Source organism: Muscardinus avellanarius (genome assembly GCF_963383645.1).
Source record: "Muscardinus avellanarius genome assembly, chromosome: 3".
Taxonomy (NCBI): Eukaryota; Metazoa; Chordata; class Mammalia; order Rodentia; family Gliridae; genus Muscardinus; species Muscardinus avellanarius.
The window spans coordinates 76032327-76049635 of NC_137788.1; the positions used below are offsets into that span (position 1 = coordinate 76032327).

General features: G+C 38.3%; 1 protein-coding gene across 1 annotated transcript in view; it reads right to left on the reverse strand.

The window, feature by feature from the left end:
- COL24A1 (collagen type XXIV alpha 1 chain) overlaps positions 1-17309 on the reverse strand; it is a gene marked incomplete at both ends in the record, with an annotated part of 326813 nt that overhangs the window by 34229 nt on the left and 275275 nt on the right. The window contains 4 exons of the mRNA XM_080692101.1: positions 1528-1590; positions 2040-2093; positions 2190-2297; positions 4915-5022. Of these exons, the coding sequence (XP_080548227.1) occupies positions 1528-1590; positions 2040-2093; positions 2190-2297; positions 4915-5022 (333 nt within the window). The remainder of the gene's footprint in view (positions 1-1527; positions 1591-2039; positions 2094-2189; positions 2298-4914; positions 5023-17309) is intronic.

Below are 17309 nucleotides of genomic sequence, written 5' to 3' on the forward strand. Positions count from 1 at the left end.
CTTAGTTTCCCCATCTGCAAAGTGGGGATAATAGCATCTTTCACTGGACTTTTATGAGAATTTAATGAGCTAAGAAACACAAACTGAACACCATTACCTGATACATAATAGAGTTTTACTAAATATTAACGTATTGAGACTTTTCACTGGTCTCAAGTAATGATCAAGTAAATGAATATCTGTGCTTAAGTTAGTGGTTCTCAGCGAGTCACAAAACTTCATTATTAATGAACGGATATGACTTTTGGCCTGCAAAACCATATAGGCTCAGATCTTGGCCCTCAGAGAATCAGCCCTTCATGAGACCCTGCTTAGGAAAGGTATCAGGCAGGCATGCAGGCAGGCAATTTTTTCTTTGATGAGACCAGGAGAGGATTTAATTAATTGGGAACTTAATAAAACTAGAATGAGTAGATGTAATCACTGAAAGAACTTGACATAAATAAGACTTTATAAGCAATATCTATTATAGACTAGCCTGTTCATATATAAACCACCTCAGATAATCAAGAATTGGACTTTACATAAAACACCAACTTCCCTTGGTTTTTCAGAAATAAAAACATCAACAAGTCTGTACTGAAAGAAATGTTGGGAAGGGTATTTAAACAATTCCCTCAACAGCACTACTTTTTGTATTATCGAAGAGAGTTCATTTTAAGAGTTAGGAAGGTGTGTTGGATTTAAAAAATCTGACTTTTGATTCAATGTTTTGTAAAAGACAGTGCTAATTTTTAGTTGTAAAGCTTTTCAAGATTCCTCATCTGAGCTACTCCTTGCCTTCCCTCTGTTTTTCCCACACTTGCCTTGATGCTGCTGTTAATCTTATAGTTGCTACTACTGTAGCCAAACCATTGCTCCAAGTTTAAAAAATTTCTTTTAATTTCAGTTTTATAGATGATCTCATCAATTATCAGACTGAATTAATAAACACAAAAACAAAACAGCAACCAGTAACTACTGGTGTTTTATCTATATTCTCCAGAGTTTGCAAATCTAGGCACTAAACTGCAAATTGGAGTTACGTAGATTCTAATTTTTGAAGCTTTGTAGGCAACTCTCATCAGTCTCTTGGGACACTTGTCTCTGAGCTGGGCAAACACAGTTATTGGGAAATATTTTTCAAAGTGTGGTCTGAAGAGCTCTGGTCTCAGGCAAACCTCCTCCAGGTGGTGTGTGGGGGTGGTCTCTGGCCTCTGGTTGTATTAATACTTATAAAATGAAGCTTTATGTTTTTGCTCCTGGTGTGAGTTAAAAAATACACTGGTCTTTACAGTAATTCTGATGATTCTTTTTTGTTGTTGTTGTTAAGTAAGAAATGGGAAATATGTGTGGTCTATGGGGTATTTTTCCTCAAAGTAATTTATGAACTGCAAAAGGCTGAACTCTGTATGTGCTCTTATGAGTTCCTATCTCGAAAGTTATTTTATTAAGTTATTAATTTGGGGTATATTAATTTTGGAGTTCACAAGTCCTAAAATAAGCAAAGAAGCACAATTTATGGGTAGAATATGACTTTACACTTACTCTTTGCCCAGCTGGACCTTTAGGGCCTGATATTCCAATAATGCCAGTATCCCCATGGGGACCCTAGATATACAATAAAAAACAGAAAGTAAAAAATGTTTTGCTTTGTGAATATTTTATAGATGAAATGATTGTGTACCAATTTATCAAGAACTGGATCTCTAAGATGGGACAAAAGAAAAGCATATAGTAAATTTTCTAGGAAAAGATTCATTTCCATGAATTTTGAAATGAACATTTCCCCAACTCAAATATGTAAATAACAACTGAAATTGTGTAGACTCAAAAAAGAAAAGCTCAAGTCAGAAACTAAGTCAGTCTCTCTCGCCCTCCCTCCCTCCTCCTCTTCTCCCTCTCCTCTCCTCTCCTCTCCTCTCCTCTCCTCTCCTCTCCTCTCCTCTCCTCTCCTCTCCTCTCCGCTCTCTCGCTCTCTCTTGCTCTCCCTCCTTCCCTTCCTCTCTCCCCTCCTCCCCTAGACAGCTAGAAGTCTCGCAGATAATATGTGAACATACTTTGGGTCCTGGGAATCCTTGGAAACCTGTCAAGCCTTGATCACCATGTTCTCCCTGAAAGGTGAATAACAGGATAGTCACTATTGCACACTGGTGGCCTGGCCTGTAAAGAAGGGCTCGGTGAGTTTGAGTTTCTGAGTTGGCACATACAGGCTGCCCTTTCAGACCCGGCTCTCCATGTGGTCCTTGATCACCTTGTGCTCCTCGGTGACCTCTTTTACCTTGGATTCCAGGTTCACCAGGTAGCCCTTGTTCACCCTTTGGACAGAGCAAAGAAAGGTGATCTTAACTTGAGAGCCTATAAATATAGTGACTTTTAAATGAAACCCAAATGTACACTCATCTTTAAGTATAAGACACCAGGGGAAATCCAGTTCTGCGTCATCATCCTCTGCACTACCATTTTCCATGCAAGGGCTATTTGATTTTAATGAACAAGAAGGATAGCATTGGGGAAAGAAAATTTCAGACTGTGATGGTTAAGTGTGGAACGAGGAGGGATACCTGTAAAGCTCTGGGGAGGATAGAGGGCTACAGTGAAGATGGTGAAGTTGTGGTATGTCTGGGATGTATTTACATGTGATGGGATTTGTATTTTATTTGAATTGATAACACTTTTCTGTGCTTTCCTTCCAATCAAGAGATGATTCATCTATCTGATGCTGAAGTACGGATCCTATTTTTTTTTGCTATGATTATTGTTGCAGTTCCATCATTAAGAAATGTCTAGTATCTGTTTCCCTAGGTTCCTTTAGTCCCTAAAAGCTCTTTTTTTTTTTTTTGCGGGTCTGGGGATGGAACCCAGAGGCCTTTGTCCTCTTAGCTATATCCCCTGCCCAATTTTTTATTCTTTATTTTGAAACAGGGTCTCACTGAGTTGCAGAGGGCCTCACTAAGTAGCTGAGGCTGTCCACGAACCGTGATCCTCCGGTCTCAGCCTCCCAAATGCTGGGATTACACACATGCGCCACCATGCCTGGCCCTAAAAGCTCATTTTAACGATATACTTATCATTATAATATTTTCAAAAGTCAAGGCTTTTTTCATTTATTTTTATTTTTTGCTTCTGAAATGAGACCTGGAATATTCTTTTATACCATTTCTAAAAATAAGTCTAGGAATCTACTGGATTATAAAAATAGGTTGATGAAAAGTGCCACTCGGTAGATCTTGGCCCAAAACTCTTCAAGATTAGATAATGATCCTTTATTTTGAGGCAAACCTATAATTTTCAGACTAAGCAAATATAAATCCTTTTTTTATTGTAGAATTATATCACAGAGGGATTCTTGTTATTTTTTCCCTAGTTTTAGCATTTGTTCAGCTGTTATATTTAGATATAAAATGTCTCCTAAAGAGTTTACTTAATGTTTGGAGCTGATGTAATTGAGTCATGAAGGTTATAATCCCAGAAGTGAATAAATCCATTGCAATGGATTTACCTGGGTGGTGCCTGGTAGGTTGGTAGGGTGTGGGTGGAGGAGGTGGTCCCCGGAGGTGCAGCCTTGGGGATTATATTTAGGGATATTCCTCTGCTTTCTCTTTCCCTCTGGCCTCTGTGAACCCATGTACTCTCCCTTGGCCTCCCACTGATGAGCTATGCCGTGCCCGGCTCAGTCCATGTGGGTCCCCAGCTCTGCATGAACTGAGCCCTAAACTGTAAGAAAATAAATTTTCTTTCCTCTAATTAGGTGGACAGATATTTAGACTGTGGCTGTAAGAATTCTGATGGATACTGCTGTCTTAGGTTTTACTGGGAAGGGACAGTTCCTATATAAACATTAACAGAAAGCTAAATATGTAAACAGTAAGTAATTGGGTTATCATTTTCAGTTTATTAATATGGGTCAGAAATCTAAAAATGCTCTAGAAGTAGAACTGGAGAAAATCAAGTTAAGTGGTAATAATGATAATGGTGTTAATTTCTTAATGCCAAGCTTTCAGGAAACAGCTTTATACATAAGACTGATCTCTAAGTCGCCTGAGTGGATCCTGCATTTCTTTATATTTCTTTTTTGTTAGTGCATTGTAGTTTATATGTCACAGTGAGATTCAAAGTGATACATTCATATGTGCACATAACATCTCTCGGTATGTTTCCTTCAGAACCCCTACCTCCACCATGCATGCTGGTGCAGTTGGTTGGTTGTTATATACAACATAACATTAACTGGTTTCCTTCCTCAAGCCTCTTTTCTCTCTTCTTCTCCTTCCACCGACCCCCTCCCACTATTCTACCCTTCTCATTTTCATGAAGTCCTTTCTTTTTCCTATTTTTTCTCTAGCTCCCACATATAAGAGAAAACATGACCTTTTATTTTCCTAGTCAATTCTGCATTTCTAAGAGAAGTTTTATTTGGAAAAAATTTTACTGATAGGGGACCAATTCTTCATGCAATAAATGTGGATATAAGACCTAATTACTATCATTTTGACTCTAAGGAAATACTCTGCTCTATTATCAGATTTATTTATTGGTTAGGTTCAGACCTAGAGAAAGAGAAAGTAAGACTTGTCTGTTTTGGAGGAGAAGGTAGATGATAGAAAAGGAAGAAAACCCCAAATAAATCAAAGACAGCATTTCCTTTTTCAGCACTAGGGATTGAGCCCAGGGTTTACAAGCACTCTACTACTGAGCTACCCACCCAGCCTAGTATTTTTAAAAGCATCATTAATTCTTTAAATGGCTTAATAAGTTGTCTTGCCAAATCACATGCACACCATCACAGGAAATGGGTATATAAAGACCATTCATTTTCTTTTCTCTCCAATGAATTTTTACTATTCTCCAAATTTTATTAAACCTATTGATCTTCCCTTAGGGCCAGCAAGATGGCCAGTGTTACCCAACCATCACAACAAAATATTAAAGTACCTTTGGGCCTGGAACTCCAGGGCTTCCTGGAAGGCCTGATGAGCCCTTTATTCCTCGGGGACCTGAAGACCCCGCCAGTCCTGCTCTTCCTGGGCTGCCTTTGATGCCCTAAACCACAGAGATAAAAAAATGAAGACTGAAACCTTCATAAAAAAGCAATCTACTGGTTTAGTAGATGTAAGAAGGTTGTTCTCTGCTGTTGATAGACCGCTCATGTCTGGGAGTTATCCAGGGTTTCTTGTGCAAATTAGTAAAATAATTACAAAATATTTGGGGAATACTCACCACTCACCTGAAACCTCTAATTATAGTTAATATTATAATAATCATGTTTTTAAAATAAAAACCGTGAGTCAGTACAAAGTCTCCCAGTACCTTCTGAACTATGCAGCTTATTTGTGAACTATGCTTTGTTATAGGTAACTTTTTTGGGTAGTGGTAGTAGTATTAAGGATTGAACTCAGGGGCATTCTACCTCTTTCTGAGTCACACTCCCAGCCCAAGTTTATTTTGTATATTGAAACAGGGTCTCTCGAAGTTGCCAAGGCTGGTCTTGAACCTATGATCCTCCTATCTCAGTCTCCCAACTACTGGGATTACAAGTGTGTACCACCACACCTGGTTATAGTTAACTTTAAAAAGAAATGATACTCAGGTGCACATAACAACACTAATAACTGATGTCTCCTTAATGAATGAAGAATATACTTCTCTACACAGAATTACAGAATTAAAAAACTACTGTCGGGGCCCACTCAGCTGGACCGAGATGGCACCCAGGCTTATTGCCAGTGTGGACTCAAGATGGCGCCTAGGCTTGCAGCCAAGTCATAAGACTCACAAGATTGACGTCTCCTTGAGCATGCGCAGTGTGCCATATTACGTGCCTGCAGAATGATCAGTGACGCAGCACCTCGTGCTACCACCAGCCTGCCTATGAGAGAGTCAGAAATGTGCATGCCTTAGCTGTGGGAAGCTTGGGGTTGGTAGGGAATAGAAGGAGGGATTATGATGCTGATATATATTGTGCGTGCTGTACGCATTGAGAGACATATTAAGAGATAGAGATTAAGAGACATTTTTGTAGAGAATTAAGGATCCATTAAAGAAGAATTCATGTTTCAGCTGAAGAGGTGTCTGTGTCGTTCTCTAAGTCCCTGCGGGTTGGAGTCTTGGGGGACGATAAATTACTAAGAATAGTTTGGGAATAAAGTCAACTAAGCAAATAGTATACCCTTAACACCACATCTCGAATCAGGGCTAGCTGGCAAACTATGGTTTGCAAGCCAAATCTAGTCATTCACCTGTTTCTTTTTCTTTTTTTTGGTGGTAGTGGGATTCCTGGAAGCCCTTCTCTATTTTATACTTTTGTATTTGGAAACAGGGTCTCTGAAGCCAGCACGGCTGGCTTCAAACCTGCACAATCCTCCTGTCTCCGCCTCCCAAGCACGGGGATTACAAGCGTGCGCCACCACGCCCGTTGCTCATTCACCTGTTTCTGTACAGCTTATCATCTAAGAATTATTTTAACTTTTCAACAGTGGGAAAAATAAACAAGAATAATACTTAAAGGCCTGTGACAGTTAAATGAAATTAAATTTAAATAACTGCAAATAAAGTTTTATTGGAATGCAGCCATACCCCTTGGTCTATGTCTTTTCTCTGGTTGCTTCTATGCTACTATAGCAGAGGCAAGTGGTTACACAAAGACCTTCCCTGGCATCCTGGGAGCTTTGCACGGCTGCTTGGTGTACAGCAGATGGAACTGAGGCAGTTAAAGCTTGGCAGTGGCGACATCTTATTTTATTTTTTATTATCAATATATACTTATCGCATTCAAACAAGAAAAGTCAACTTTGAATGCTTGTGTTTTTAAAGCACAATGGAATATGAATTATTTGTTATTAAATGGCCAAGTTTTGTGTTTATTATGCCCTGACACTTCAGCTGTGCTTATATATATATATATATATATATATATATATATATATATATAATATATGTATGTGTGTGTATATATGTGTGTATATATATATATATATATATATATATACTAACATATAACAACATTAACTAACCAGGCATGTAACATATGTAACATAATATTCCCTCCTCATAGGAATGTAACCGAAAAAATTAGAAGATTTAAAAACGAAGTGTCTATCATAGCAGAATTTCTTCACAAATAATAAAAACGTCGCGGAAATGAAAGTAAGTTTTCAATAAGTATTTTCATCTGTTAGCCAAATAAGAAAAGCCCTAGCATGGGGACTTAGTTAAACCATGTAGCAAAAAATAACTTATTTAAGATTATTAGCCTTTCGGTAAGAACTGTTCCTTAAAATGTAAGGACAACCGAACAACATCAATAGTCAATTACAAATGAGGCACATGCTTTTAAGTGGTTTTCGTCAGTTCTTGACCAGTCAGAAGTTAACAGTACTGCTCAGTCATTCATTCCAAGAGTCAATACAGAGTTTGAAGTGATGGAAGAATGAACCTGTATGGATCCTCCCTCCCTCCCGCCCTTCCATTTTATTTATTTTATTTTTTGGTGTGTGGTACTAGAGATCGAATCCAGAGGAATTATACCTCTGACCTACACCACTAACCCTAATTTATTTTTTTGTTTTGAAACAGGGTCTTGCCAGGTTGCTGAGAGTTTCTCTAAATTGCTGAAGTTGGCCTCATATCATCTAGGAAAAACTAACATAAATATAACTTTTGTTTTAAGAAGCTTACAGCTAAGAGAAAAAGATGACATACAATACAGAAATAATTATAATGAAGACAAATGATGTACAAAAAATACAGAAAGAAAGAAAACCTGCCAGATGAAAAGAAATATCGAGAGGTTCTGAGGAGGCAAAGTTACCTTTAGTGGTAACCAGATAAAGAATTAATGAGAAGGTAGTCGTGGTAATGGAATGGTGTCCTTACAGCTATAAATGTAGCAGAAAGGACATTTTGGCCCAAGATAGATTAGAGTCATTTCTGTGGAAGGTCAGGTTGAGAGAATGATTTGAAAAAGTAAAGCAAGCTGGGCATGATGGCTTATGCCTATAATCTTAGTACTAGGGAGGCTGAGATAGGAGGATTTCAGGTTCAAGGACAGCCTTAGAAACGTAGTGAGACCCTAAGCAACTTAGAGAGAACCTGTTTAAAAATTAAAAGAAGAGCCGGGCATGGTGGCGCACGCTTGTAATCCCTGCACTTGGGAGGCTGAGACAGGAGGATCGCATGGTTCAAAGCCAGCCTCAGCTACTTAGTGAGGCTTTCAGCAACTTAGTGAGACCCTGTTTCCAAATAAAATATAAAAAAGGTCTGGGAGTATAGCACAGAGGTAGAAAGCCTCTGGGTTCCACCCCCAGTACCACACAAAAAAAGTAAAAATAAAAAATAAAAAAATTAAAGAAGGCTGGGCGTGGTGGTGCACGCTTGTAATCCTTGCGCTTGGGAGGCGGAGACAGGAGGATCGCACAAGGCACAAGGTTGAAGCCAGCCCTGCTGGCTTAAGAGACCCTGTTTCCAAGTAAAAAACATAAAAATAGGTCTGGGAGTGTAGCCTAGAGGTAGAAGGGTTTCCAGGAACCCCAGTACCACCAAAAAAAAAAAAAAAAAAAAAAGGAAGAAGGAGAAGGAGAAAGAGGAAAAGGAGAAGGAGAAGGAGGAGGAGGAGGAGGAGGAGGAGGAGGAGGAGGAGAAGAAGAAGAAGAAGAAGAAGAAGAAGAAGAAGAAGAAGAAGAAGAAAAAGAAGAAGAAGAAGAAGGAGGAGAAGGAGATGAAGAAGAAGAGGAAGAAGGGCTGTGTATAGCTCAAAGGTATTGTGCCCCTGGGTTCAATCTCCAGTAGTAAGGGGGAGGGGGGAGAAAAAGATAAAAAGAAAGTAAAGCCAATTTGAATTTTTTTTTTTTTTTTTGATGGTACTGGGGTTCCTGGAAACCCTTCTACCTCCGGGCTACACTCCCAGACAGACCTATTTTATATTTTTTTATTTGGAAGCAGGGTCTCTTAAGCCAGCGAGCCTGGCTTCGAACCAGCGCCATCCTCCTGTCTCAGCCTCCCAAGCATGGGGATTACAAGCGTGCGCCACCACACCCGGTACCAATTTGAATTTAATAATGAGGTTTCTTTTTTCCCTCTCCCTCATTATATCATTATTTACATTATTATTCTCTTACTTATGGTAAAATAAAATGCAATCTATTTTAAAAGTTACCTTTTTAAAGTAGATTTTTCTTTATGATCATAACACTCACTAAAGTAAACAATAGACATGTATCATATAACAATTGATTTAACATTCCTTAGCTTGACTTAAAAATTTTTTTTGTCCCAATATACATTGATTGTTTTTTCTTCCACTAATTCTCTGTATTAGTAGTAATCAGTATTTATTTATTATATGATACTAGAGATTGAACCCAGGAGCTTTCTACCTCTGAGCTACACCCCCAGCCCTATTTTGTTTTGAAGTGGGTTCTTGCTAAGTTGCTGAGGCTGGCATTGAACCTGCGACCCTCCTGTCTTAGTACCCAAGTACTGGGATTATAGGCATGCACCACCATGCTCAGCTGCAATCAATATTTGTACGGAACCATCATGAAGGCAAAATCTATAGAGAAGGAGGAAGAGTGGGAGAAAATGGAATTAGAGAGGGAGGGAGAAGAGGGATGAAGAAAAGACAAAGAAGAAGGAGAAGAAGAAAGAGAAGTAGGATGGAAGTGGAAACAGAAGGAGAAAGAGAGCCACATGGTGGCTTTAGGGTTCAGGTGGTGTGGTTTTCCCATGTGGCTAGCACCTTATTGAACATGTATTTACCTATCCTGTCTTTTTTTTTTTTTTTTTTTTTTTGCGGTACTAGGGATTGATCCTAGGAGCATTCTACCTCTGAGCTATATCCACAGTCCTAATTTTTATTCTTTATTTTTAAAACAGGGTCCCACTAAGTTGCTGAGGGCCTCGCTAAGTAGCTGAGGTTGGCTGTATTTTATGAGACTAGAGATTGAACCCAGGAGCTTTCTACCTCTGAGCTACACCCCTAGCCCTATTTTGTTTAGAAATAGGTTCTTGCTAATTTGCTGTGGGTCTTGCTAAGTTGCTGAGGCTGGCATTGAACCTGTGATCCTCCTATCTCAGCCTCCCAAGTGCTGGGATTAAGGTGGCACCACCATGTCGGGCATCCTGTCCCATTTCTTTCCCCTTGTTACTCACATGTTTTACATTGATTTGATTTGTTCTGTGGGCCTTTTGTTCTAAACCTCTGGGACAGATGATCTGGCAGTGAACCTGACACAAGATCCATGAGTTCACAAAGGTCATGCGGTGGTGCCTTTCAACATTCACCAATGAAAACGAAAGCAAATCCTGCCATTGGCATGTAAGCTTCAGGACATAAAATTTCAAAAATGGTTAGAGAAGACTGAGGTGTTATTCTAACAACAAAATCTGAAGTGGGGAATTGACTTTATACAATGACATGTTTATTTATTTATTTATTTATTTATTTATTTATTTATTTATTTATTTATTTTGGTGGTACTGGGGTTCCTGGAAGCCCTTCTACCTCCGGGCTATACTTGCAGACCTATTTTTATATCTTTTATTTAGAAACAGGGTCTCTTAAGCCAGCGCGGCTGACTTTGAACCTGCGCGATCCTCCTGTCTCCGCCTCCCAAGTGTGGGGATTACAAGCGTGCGCCACCATGACTGGAGTAATGACATGTTTTAGAAACAAAATTCTAGTGAATATCAACCTCCTCAATTAAAAAAAATAGCTGAAAGATTTAAAGAAGCCAATGACTTAAGAGAAAGCTGGTTTTAGAAGGTTATATATAAAAGATGGAAGGGCATATAAGTGAGGAAATAACCAGACTAGCAGGTGACGCTGCAGTTAAACTAGGTGAAAAACTACGTTACAGATACAGGTCAGCGTAGGAAGCTTAAAAAAAAGAGAAGGAAAAATGAGAGAGTTGTTCTATGAGGTGCTGAGTTTCCTCTGGGTCAGTGAAGTGGTGGATGAAGCAATGAATTGTATCACATGAACAAATTACCCAAAATAATTTTACGATACCTCCTACTTCATCTCACTTTAACTATAATGCTATACAATTTTTATTACCATTATTTTCTAAAAGAAAAATGAAGTGTACCTTTTGGGTAAGACATAGGCAATGAATATCGATATACTACTGAACATGTCTAACATCAATAAGGCTTTTTTGACTGAGAATAATAAGGATATTAAAACTAGTTATTAGAGTTAACCAAAAACCCCAGTTAGGGTTATCTAGAACCTTCATTTTACTTGCAGTTCTACCAGACACTCAACTCAGCCCAGTGAATATATTCCAAGTCATTTACTATTCGTGTTGGTTTCTTAGAGAGAAATTTGAGGATAGTAGCAGAGTGTTCTCTACAAAGTTCCAAACAATGTTTCATACAAGTAAAGAACAAACACTTCTTATTAATACACAGATGGATGATTAATCTTGCTTGCAAGAGAAACAGATACTAATCCCCAGGCATTCCTTCCACTGTCTTCTAAATGACCTAGCTAAAACTATTCAGCAAAGGGCAAAGTCATTCTGAGCAGAGTTAAAAAAAAAAGTAAATAGAAACATAAGAGTTATTAATTTTGGTTAGAGATGCTGAAACCAATAAACAGCTTATTGAATAATATAAAAATTAATGTAATGATGAGCAGATGATGTCTCCTGGCCAGAGAGTTCCATTGTCTTAGACAGAAGCCAGTCTCTCTACAGAAAACATTTTTGAATCCTGAAAGAAAGTGTCACCAATTTTAATAGGAGTGAAACTGATGGCTGCCTGTGCTTGGAGACTGTATGGAAACAAGAATTGTACTTGGACAATTAAGGACGATGCTAACATCTATCACTGAGAGTTGCTTTTTTTTTTTTTTTTTTTTGGTGGTACTGGGGTTCCTGGAAACCCTTCTACCTCTGGGCTACACTCCCAGACCAATTTTATACTTTTTATTTGGAAACAGGATCTCTTAAGCCAGCAAGGCAGGCTTTGAACCTGCATGATCCTCCTGTCTCCGCCCCCCAAGCGGGGGATTACAAACCTGCGCCACCACACCTGGCCTGAGAGTTATTTTTTAATTGAGCGCCTCTTATGTGTTTGAAACTGCAGCCGCATTATGATTAGATTGTTTTATTTACCTGATGTCAGTCAAGGAAGGAAATAGGTATTGCCTCTCACTTTGACTTGAGTGAAAAGCTCTGGCAAGGAAAATAAGGCCATTTGTACACATTTGGAAGACACAGAGACAGCCGGGCGTGGTGGCGCACTCTTGTAATCCCAGCATTCGGGGGCTGAGACCAGAGGATCATGGTTCACGGACAAAACCTCAGCTACTTAGTGAAGCCCTCTGTAACTTAGTGAGACACTATTTCAAAATAAAGAATAAAAAATAGGGCAGAGGGTGTAGCTTGGAGGTCGAATGCCCCCTGGGTTGCATCCTCCAACTCCCCCACCCCCCAAAAGACAGATTTTAGAATGATGATGGCTGGTGTATATATAATAGTGAAACACCATAGAAAATGTCACTCTATTCTTCCCCCTGATTCTTGGTTTATAAGTCTTATTATAATTGAAACAAATATATATATGTAATAAATAGATAAAAAGCGTTAATCCAGACAACAATAGAAATGCACATTTTAAAAGAAGATAGCTAAGGAATACTGTCTTTAAAATTATGCTGTTAGGTTATAAATATTTATGATGTTAATTTCATTGGTTTCTCAATAGTAGAATGATAAATTTGAGATGACATTGAACTTCAAATTATTTGAAGTTTATCTTCAAAGAACTACCCTAAGTTTATTTTTTTTTTAGGAAAACAGTTTTTTTTTCTTTTTTCTTTGCTTCTTCTGCTGCCAAGCACTTCTCTGCACATTATATTAGGTTTATATAGTTATTAATTATATGAGAAGATAATAATTATAATTAATTTATTTTCTGTAAGACAAACATAAGTATTATATTCTGAAGTTTCTTTGCATTATTAAGCAACATAAATACTGTGGGTCTTTTTTAAGCAAGCAAATCCATGAGTTATAAAAGCAGTATTTTGCTTACTTTAGCAACTAAACACACTTCTGTTTAAGTAGAAAATTCTCATTTTATTTGGTTTACTAAATTTATCCTCCTAGGAAAAAATTGGCTATTTAAAAATATGTGAGATAGTAATTATTAGGTGATATATGCAAGGCTATATTACATAAAAATAATGCAGCATTTATAACATTTTCCTACAGTGTCAGTCATAAGTAATATAGCCAACTGCTAAAAATAAGATTTATGAATGAGCTCTAAACTAAAGTTAGGAGGTAATTTTAGTTTTGAATCTTTAAAAATATAAAATGTAGAAGGGGACTGGAGAACGGGGTTTCAGATGAATCTTAGAGTGGTAAGGTAGACCTGCTTGTCTTCTGAGATTTCCCAAGAGTATAAAAAACTGATGTCTTCTTCCAATGTAATAAAAACAAGCATTTTGACACTGTTTTGCATCACAGAAATTATTGATATATTTCTACTAGAAAAACTGATGGTTTATCAATCTTGAAAAATGGACAGGGTAAATGCCACAAAATAAGGGTATTCTATGAATTTTTCATCTAGGTCTCAACACAGAGCCTCAAGATACCAAGGAGTGGAAGGGAATTTTTTCAGCTGTATTTTGGCTCTTAGACATGTCTATGAAGAAATAAATGTGATTTCTTCTATTTAAAAAATAACAACGTCCATACCCATATTATTTTATTTGATCCTCCAATAATCCTGTGAACATGCCAGATTCTTTCCTATTGGTGTTTTTTATTTTGGTTCCTTTTCTGTGGCAGTCCTTCTTATCTCTGCTTAGTCTCACTTTCAGTCCTCAGCTCAAGTGCAATGTCAGAGAGGCTTCCCTCGTCTACCACATACATGACCTTCCTCTCCCACTATGTCTTATCTATGACTCTATTTTTTCTTATTTGTTCTTTGTTTATGTTTTTGTACCAGGGATTGAACTTGGAGGCAGCCTACCTCTGAGCTACAACTCTAGCCCTTTTTATTTTTTGTTTTGAAACAGGGTCACGCTAGGTTGTGGAGAGTCTTGCTAATTTGCTAAGTCTGTCCTCAGACCTGTGATCCTTCCATCTCAGCCTACAAGTACTGGGATTATAGGTGTGTGCCACTATGCCCAACTCACTCTTATTTTTTTTCATAATATTTAAAACCATTTGGAGCCATTTGATTGATTTATTGTTGATTACCCAATTACTAGATTGATCCATGTTAAAGTGTGTGTGTGTATGTGTGTGTGTGTGTGTGTGTGTGTGTGTGTGTGTGTTTGGTACTGGGGATTTAATATAGGGATAGTCAACCTCAGAACTACACCCCTTAGCCCTATATATTTATTTACTGTGGTATTAGGGATTGAACCCAGAAGTATTCTACCTTCAAGCAACACCATCAAACCTATTTTATTTTTTACTTGAAAATAGGGTTTTGCTAAGTTGCTGAAGCTGGCTTTAAACCCATTATCCTCGCCGGGTGTGGTGGCGCACGTTTGTAATACCCTTGCTTGGGAGGCAGAGACAGGAGGATCGCGCAAGTTCGAAGCCAGTCTTGCTGGCTTAAGAGATCCTGTTTCCAAAAAAATTTAAAAAAAAATAGGTCTGGGAGTGTAGCCCGGAGGTACAAGGGTTTCCAGGAACCCCAGTACCATAAATAAGTAAATAAATAAATAAATAAACCAACCAACCAACCAACCAACCAACCAACCAAGTACTGGGATTATAGGCAAGTTCAACCATGAACGACTTATTTTTTATTTTTGGAAACAGGGTCTTGCCAAGTTACTGAGGGCCTTGCTGAATTGATGAGGCTGCCTGCAAACTTGCAATCCTCCTGTCTCAGCCTCCCAAGTACTGGGATTATAGACATGCACCACCATACCTGGCTAAACTGATTTTTTAAAAGGTCAAATGTCAATAATTTCTTGCTGCTCAATGTATATTCCTTGAGGAAAGTTTCTTCATATCCTGACATCTGGCTCACTATTATATTCCCTAATTCATGGCTCTTATTAGGCACCAAACAAATATTTATTCACTAAATTAATGTAAGCTTAACCATTTATGAATACTATTATAGAAAGATATTAGCTCAGTGAGTGTATGCAATGTATTAAGCATATAACATACAATATTTCATTTGATTCTTGTAAAAATCATATGAATTAAGTATTCATATAATCATTTAACAAATGGTGCATAAGATTTTCGTTAAGTAGGTAAGATATTTAAATTTTAAACACAGGTCTCTAAGATTGTAGTCACTTTGCAAAGAACATTTATGCCTCAATGATTTATAGATTCTTCTATGGCTGTACACAGTGCCATGTGCCAAGTACAAAAAAATGAATTAAAAAAAGTTGTTCTACCAGAGTTTACCACCTCTTGGAACAGAAAGATATGAGGACAAGTAGTTGGCATCTATATTACCTAAGCTTTGATGGAGGAAGTGCCTTGAATGTGCCAACATTCATGCTTCACTCTGATTTAGAGAAGTGAAAGAAGGAAGTGTAGTTTGGATCTTGTAAGATTCAGAAATTGTTCACTATAAAGATGAGAGAAAACTGAATGAGCTTTCTAAGCAGAGGAAATAAATTACATGTATAAAGACAATATAGGGAGAGCCTGGCGTGGTGGCACATGCTTGTAATCCCAGCATTTGTGAGGCTAAGACCTGAGGATCGTGGTCCGCAGACAGCCTCGGCTAGTACTTAGTGAGGCCCTTTGCAACTCAGTGAGACCCTGTTTCAAAATAAAGAATAAAAAATAGGGCGGGGGGTGTAGCTTGGAGGTCGAATGCCCCTGGGTTCCATCTCCAGTTCTGCAAAAATAAACAAACAAAAAAGACAATATAGGGAAGTGAGCAGAATTTGGAGGCAAAATCAAGTAACTAAGCCTACTTGAAAGAGTATAGCATGGGGGTTAAGGACTTAGCCTCTGAAACTAGACTGCCTGGTTCTGAATCCTGATTCATTGCTTGTTGACCAGGTGACCTTGGGCAAGTTATGTAGTTTCTGAGCCTCTGCTTCCTGGGCTGTAAACTGGAGGTAAGAGCTGTATTCTACCTCATGAAGGTTTCGTGAGAGTTAAATAATAATACATACTCAAGCACCTGGAATAGTGCCTGGCACACAGAAAGCATTTACTGATGGTTACCTGTTACTATGACTGAAACACACAGTACATATGAGGAGCGAGGTAAAATGCAAGAGTGGAAATATAAACAGAGGCCAGGACATGAAGGAACATCAATCCACAAAGAGAATGAACTCTATCTCATCGACAGCCATTGGAGATTGAACTAGCAAAGTTATATTGCCTTGCAAATCTTTCATTTTGTTGTTAATAAGCTGCCAAGCAGACCAAGTTTCCTGTGCTCTGGAAGAGGTCCTAATGAGCAGAGTGGGCCAAAACAAGCAACAAAGGGGAAAGGAGGTGAAAGCCATCGTGGGATGAGCCGTAACTGGATGATACAATGTCTTAGTAATGACGAGTCAACAGGATTTGTTAAATGGAGATTTGGCCAATGCAGGCAGGTTTCATTCTCCAAAATACAGTGAAGAAAGAATCTTTTCAGAAGCAGAAGTTTCCTGCATAGAACCTGCTCGCAAGGTAGAGAGCGCATGGCCCAGATGGGCACAGGGCTGCTGGTGTTCCTAATGGAGGCAACCACGGTGGCCCTGCTGCCTCAAGCTTGGATTACAAGTGGGCTGATGAAGTGCAAACGTTTTTCCTCCTTATATAGTGCTGGACACAATCCACAAATGGAAAAATCAAGATTTGCAACGTACTTTTAAGACAAGAATCTCATTTTAGACCACATTTAAGCCTGCATTCTCCAGACAAATTGCAAAGTCAAGACTGAAAAGCATCGATTTGTCCTAAGTTGTTAGTTTTGTTTCATTCCTTCCTTTCCAACAACCAGTTTTATTAGTTGCAGCAATAAAAATAAATAAAATAAAGACTGGTAAGGCTTCATTTCGGTGACAAATGGATTTATGATTTTTGCAAGGAAAAGTTGTTTTCCTTTTTCCTAAATGATTGAGGAACTGTGTTTGTACAGAAGTCCAACTCAATGAAAACAGCATGGTAGACTCATTTACTACAGATGTGCTAAGTTGACTTGCCTCAGAACACTCATTTGTACAGAGAGAAATTTGCAAAGGCAGTAGTGTCCTTCAGTTATAGTCACATGACCTTGAAAAGACATTAAAACAGTAGAGTGAAGGTGCCAGAAATTCTTTAATTTCTTGGCCACATCAAAAAAAAAAAAAAAGAACATTGTTTAGGAAAAATCAGATGGTTGCA